General features: G+C 49.2%; 1 protein-coding gene across 1 annotated transcript in view; it reads left to right on the top strand.

The window, feature by feature from the left end:
- Window positions 1–3366: 3366 nt before the first annotated feature.
- Window positions 3367–6000, top strand: part of DNER (delta/notch like EGF repeat containing) — a 279307-nt gene continuing 276673 nt past the window's right edge. The window contains exon 1 of the mRNA XM_045031472.1: window positions 3367–3733. Coding sequence (XP_044887407.1) covers window positions 3485–3733 — 249 coding nt within the window. The 5' untranslated portion in view covers window positions 3367–3484. The remainder of the gene's footprint in view (window positions 3734–6000) is intronic.

Raw genomic sequence — 6000 nt, 5'->3', positions numbered from 1 at the left:
CACTGAAAAAGAAAGGTTACTAGACTAGTTGGACCACTGATGTGATGTGGTACAGCAATCCCTATGTTCCATCATCCCCAGGGTTCTGATGAATAAACCTTGGTAGGCAATGCAGAGGTCATGAACACATAACCTTAGAGAAGGAATGGTAGCAAGGAGGCCCTGAGACAGAGATCGGCAACCTTTGGCACAGGGCCCACCAGGGTAAATACCCTGGTGGGCTGGGCCGGTTTGTTTACCTGCTGCATCCGCAGGTTCAGACGATTGTGGCTCCCACTGGCCGCGGTTTGCCGTCCCAGGCCAATGGGGACGGCAAGAAGCGGTGCGGGCCGAGGGATGTACTGGCCGCTACTTCCCGATGCCCCCATTGTCCTGGAGCGGCAAACCACGGCCAGTGGGAACCGCCATCGGCCGAACCTGCAGACGTGCCAGGTAAACAAACCGTCCCGGCCCGCCAGGGTGCTTACCCTGGTGGGTGCAGGCCAAAGGTTGCCGATCCCTGCCCTGAGGTAAAGTAACAGAGAAAAATCTTAATTCAAGCAGTACATATATTATTGTAAAAGATTCTTTGGGAAGCTACAGTATGTGTGGTTTTGAACCTCACAGGAGATAATCTGATTGAAGTAGTTTGCCTTTTCCTGTTGGTAGCATTTGGGTTCGCTACTATCTATCAGGAATATGGAAAGTTGAAGTAAGGCCTGCTCCTTCTTCCACTCACGTCTTTCCCAAAGATTTTACAATAGAAATGGTATAGAGCAGAGAACTACAGGGAGCATCTGAAAACACTGATTTCAGGGGAAAGTCAGGGGAGAATGAGAGTGTGTATGTTCACACATGCACAGATAAAAAAAATGTACTTAGAATCAGAAGCATGATTTGTTACACAGCTGGGAATCGGGGCACCAGACAAAAGCAATTAAAAAGAATTGGTGAAACTGGAAAATGGGAATATAGTAAGAACAGGACCAGCAGAGGGAGTTAGTATGGCACAGAAAATATAACATTAAAATGCAGTGGAAATAAGATAGGAAAAAATAAAGTCATGAGGTTATGGAAAAGCAATGGCAGCTCATTTTTGCTTCAAGGTATGAATCCAGTACTGTGTCTAGCCTGCAAATAGTCCAGCTGAGTTTTCAGTAGTTCATTTCAATTCAAGAAGCATTTTCAATTATTTCAGGCCATGATACCGGTTTCAGTCATCATTTGTAGGAGAAGTGCCAAATATCTGGCCTTGTGTTAGAACAAGTTTCTGAAAAGTATCACGGACTGCTGTCAGCAGTATTACCAGGTTCTTGCAAAGGTGTGACAGAGATCTTAGGGGAAGTCATTAGTTATTACAAGTTTAAATGCCTCTGTGTAGGAGCAAATGTACAATAGCATGGATTACTTTCATGTTCTGTTAAGCAATCTACAGAACATGTAGCTTACTTCTAGCCAGGGGCAACAGAAATCTGCAGAAAAGATTAGCAAAACGTAGACCAATTTTTTTTAACCTACTGCAGTTTACCTCAGTAAAGGAAAAAGAGAATCTTATACTACTACTGCAGTTTCTTTGGGATTTTATGAAGTGTAGATAGCCAAAGGACAACCCAAAAATGCATGTTACACATTTTATCTGCTTATAGCTTGATCCTAATATATCATTATAAAACTAAATAACCTAATATTTTTACATAATAAATAAAATTCAAATTGTAAACTCTCTTGAGCAAGGACAATCCCATACTATGTATTTGTATAAAACCTAGCACAGTTGGGCCCTGATATTGTCTGGGGGTGTGGGTATTACTGATAACATACTGAAAGCCTGGCATTTGTTAATTTCTTATATTTGTCTCTTAAACTCAGGGTACTGAAATACTATAAATGTCACTTACGCATTTTATTCATGATACTCATGTATTTTAAAATAGTTTGCTCAGTATATAGTTCAATTTCTATTTGCCTCTGGGTGTCTCCGCTTGTGCAACTGTAATCCCGACAGACCCCACAGGCAGGATGAAACTGGGACCGCTGGAGCTTAGTGCATGAGCCTCTACTGCAGGGGTGAGCAAACTACAGCCCATGGGCCGGATCTGGCCCGCAAGCTATTCTAAGCCAGCCCACGAGCCGCACCACGCGGCCTGGCCCCGCTCTGGCTGGGGCGCTGAGTCTGGGCTGCACCACATGGCTCAGCCCCGCTCTGGCTGGGGCGCTGGGTCAGGGGCCGCACCACACATCTCCCGGAAGCCTGCTCCTGCTCCTATGCACTCCAACAGGAGCTGCAGGGGTGGAGCCTGCGGATGGGGCAGCGTGCAGAGCCACCTGGCTGCGCCTCCACATAGGAGCCAGAGAAGAGACATGCCACTGCTTCCGGGAGCCACTTGAGGTAAGCGCCGCTCGGAGCCTGCACCCCCTGAGCCTCTCCCCACGCTCTGACCCTTTGCCCCAGCCCTGATCCCCCTCCTGCTCTCCAAACCCCTCAATCCCAGCCCAGAGCCCCCTACTGCACCCCAAACATCTCATTCCCAGCCCCACCCAAGAGCCCGCCCATCCCAGCTGGAACCTGCACCCCTTCCCTCACCCGTGCCCTAGCCCTGATCCCCCTCCTGCCTGCCAAACCCCTCGGTGCCAGCCTAGAGCACCCCCCTACACCCCAAACTCCTCACCCCAGCCCCACCCAGAGCCTGCATCCCCCCCTGTACCCCAACCCCGATTTGGTGAGCATTCATGGCCTGCCATACAATTTCTATTTCCCCGATGTGGCCCTTGGGCCAAAAAGTTTGCCCACCCCTGCTGTACTGCATGCACTAAAATACATGGCTCTTAGCTAGGGCTGTAGAGTGCACTCGTTAACCTCTCTCTAAGTGGTCTCGATGGCACCCAGGAGGTGTGTGGGTTACACAACCGCACCGTGCCCGCCTTATTGCCCACCTCTTGACCTCCTGGGAGCAGGAGCCTGAAGTGTATTGGGGACTGATCCTGGGCCAGGTACATCTCTGGTGGGCGCTGCTGGCTCCTGCGGGCTGCACTCACCCTGCAGCGCGCCAACAACCCCGCCGCGACCTGTGCACGGACAAAAGGCAGGTTGTGCCGGCTCCATTATCTACCCCAACCCTGCCACCCCCACCGCCTCCTCCGCGCTCCAGCCAGCTCTGCCCCGTCGCTACACTGGGGGGCGGGCGCTGCTCCCACCAGCCCTAACCCGTGACAAGGGGCGTGTTCCCAGGCTGGTCTCCCTGCGGCGGGTGCCCCGGGTTCCCTCCAGCCGCCCCCAGCCCGCCCCGCTCCCCTCCCAGCCGCGGCCGGGCGCCCTCTGCCGGGCACTTGGGCGGGAAAGATCCCGGCAGCCCGGCGCCTCCCCGCCCTAGTCTCCGCCCGCACGTTGTTCCGGCAAGCGGCGCCGCGGAGCAGCTGAGAAGCGCCGCGTAGCTGCAGCCTCCGTGTCCTCTGCCGCCGCCGCCGCCGCACAGCGGCCCCGAGCCCCGGCCGCCGCTGCAGCGCCATGTCCCGCGCCGTCCCGCTCCTGCTGCTGCTGCTCAGCCTGGCCCAGCGCCGCGCCTGCCTCTCCGGGCCGCTCAGCGCCGCGTCCCCCGGCCCCGCGGGGGACCCCTGCCTCAGCCAGCCCTGCTGGAACAACGGCACCTGCTCCCCGGCGCCGGCCCGGGGCCCCGCCGCCCCCCGCCGCCTGCCCCAGCCCCAGCCTGCCTACAGCTGCGCCTGCCCCGCCGGGGTCACCGGCACCTACTGCCAGGTAAGGGGGCTGGGGCTGCGCGGGGAGCTGCCTGCCCGTGCCCCGCCGCCAACCGCGCCTGGCTGCGCCCCTGCCCCTCCCCCGGGCCGTGCCCTGGTGTGTGCCCCTCTCTGCTTTTCTCGCGCCCTTGTGGCTCTGTCTGCCTCGCTCTGCCCACCGGGACTCTGTGTCTGGGAGGCTGGCTCTGTCCCAGCTCTCTCCGTCTCCGGGGTCTGGCTCGGTGTGTCTGTCGGCTCATTCATTCGTCCTCTTTCGGTTATCGGTCCCAGCTGTTTGTATGTCAGGCTGCAGCTCTGTGTCAGTAACGAACATCAGTGTCTTTGCAGTATTCATCTATTAGTGCAGCATTAATATATTGTCTGTGATAGGTTATGTACTGTCCTCTGCACAGTGGCTAGAATTGTCTCAATCCATCTACGTATTCTACAGCTGTGCATTATGCGCCTGTCTGTATAGCTGCCTTCTTGTCTGTTATAGGTACCTGATACATACATGCACCCAGATATCTCCTTGGATGTATGTATATGGTCATAACGTTTGCCCTTCTTTCCTTAGCGAAGTGTCCAGATTCTTAGGTGTGGTAATAGCGGTCGGTCAGGGGCAGTACCTAAGGTGCAGTTTCTATCTCCTGCAAAAAACTATCTGCGGACGTTAATCCTTTTTTTTTTAAAACCCATTAAATATTTAAGGTGGATGCTATTACTCAGAGTAACTGAGCTTGACTGTTCTTGGGCAAGTGTTGGGGTTTAGTTCCTAGGCTTGTAAGACTGACATATCAAACCTGCAGAATGCTTTTAACCCTACCTGCATAAAAAATGCTTTTAACCCTACCTGCAAACTTGGTGGGTTAAATTATTAAAAGGTGAATGAAAACGGGTCTGATCTCAGGAAATTAGGCAGCTTTCCAGGATTAGTCAGAATGTTTTAGCATGGATCCCTTTTCTTTTTCTTCACTTTTCTTTTTGTACTCTGGTGGCATTTTATATATTATTTCTTTTAAGATCAAAATGATTGGATTTTTTTTGGAAAATGGTTAGCAAAATTGTACTGAATATACAAAAGACTAATTAAATAGGTTTATGATGACTATTTGTTTCTAGTGCATGCATTTCCTATCACATTTTGTGTGCCACTTGGTTTCACCTTATTAAATTCTGCAGAAAGATCAAAATGTCAATGCAAGGGTAGAAAAATGTTATCTGGTACATCTAGAATAAAAAAAAACTATGGACAATAGGGAATATGAATAACATCTCTCTAGCCTGCTTGGTCATATGCTGATTTAATACAGTTTTTTGTTAAAATATTGTATTACTTGGTCTATGAAGACCCAAGTGAATGCTGATCACCATATGAAGAGGTTTTGTTCATAATCCTTGCATTTTGTCTCTAATTAGTAAATGACTTTGATACCACATTAATCTAAAATATAGATTAAATCTCTCAATTTATCCCACCACCTCTTTCCCTTATAGGTAAAGAAAAGGGCTTGTTTTGTGGGGGTTTAAATGATAGTGATATACTCCAAGTGACAACAACTATAATAAAACACATATTGATTTACATTTCTTTGGGCAACAATTCCTGGTTTACAGGATTTGACACAGAGGTAAACTGATTCAAGTAAACTAACGTTAATTTTTTTTTCTCAACAGCACACTCCTTAACAGAACTAGCCTGATTTTGTTTTGTTGTTATATATGTGTTCATGAGGTCACAAAATATCAAAGCTATAGTATTCCTGTGTGGGTGGAGAGAACAGATTTTTTTCTTAATAAGCCATGAATATCCATGTGTAGGGTTCAGTAACGAGCACTGTATGGACGATATTGAAAGTGACAGTGAACTGCAGGCATTTTAGAAAGAAATACTTCTGTGCTTGCCCTAAAATGTCTCACTTGCTTCCTTTTAACAATGAAAGTCAAAATATTACCGTTTAATGAGGTGCTGCAAAATCAGAGAGATTAAAGTGGATTAAATAGAATCCCCCCCCCCCCCCGGCAAATGTTAGCAGTCTTGTTGATAAGAATTTGACTACTTGCACTTGCGTTTACTGTGTTTTCCGCTCTAGAAAAGGCAAAGTTGCATTTGTGCTGCTGCCTATTGCTGTTACATGTTAGTGTCCGAAATCCATGACTGAAGGATAAATGGCTCTCTTAAATGTTTTAGTAAATTGTAACGCTTACTGGTGTTATAACCTGCAGGAGGTGTATCTGGGGTTTTGGTAGAGGAGAGGAATAAATTTCTTTGTAACCTGAGAAAATAGA

Source organism: Mauremys mutica, chromosome 9 (assembly GCF_020497125.1).
Source record: "Mauremys mutica isolate MM-2020 ecotype Southern chromosome 9, ASM2049712v1, whole genome shotgun sequence".
NCBI lineage: Eukaryota > Metazoa > Chordata > Testudines > Geoemydidae > Mauremys > Mauremys mutica.
The sequence above is the reverse complement of the archived record's forward strand: the minus strand, read 5'-3'. Positions and strand labels throughout refer to the sequence as shown.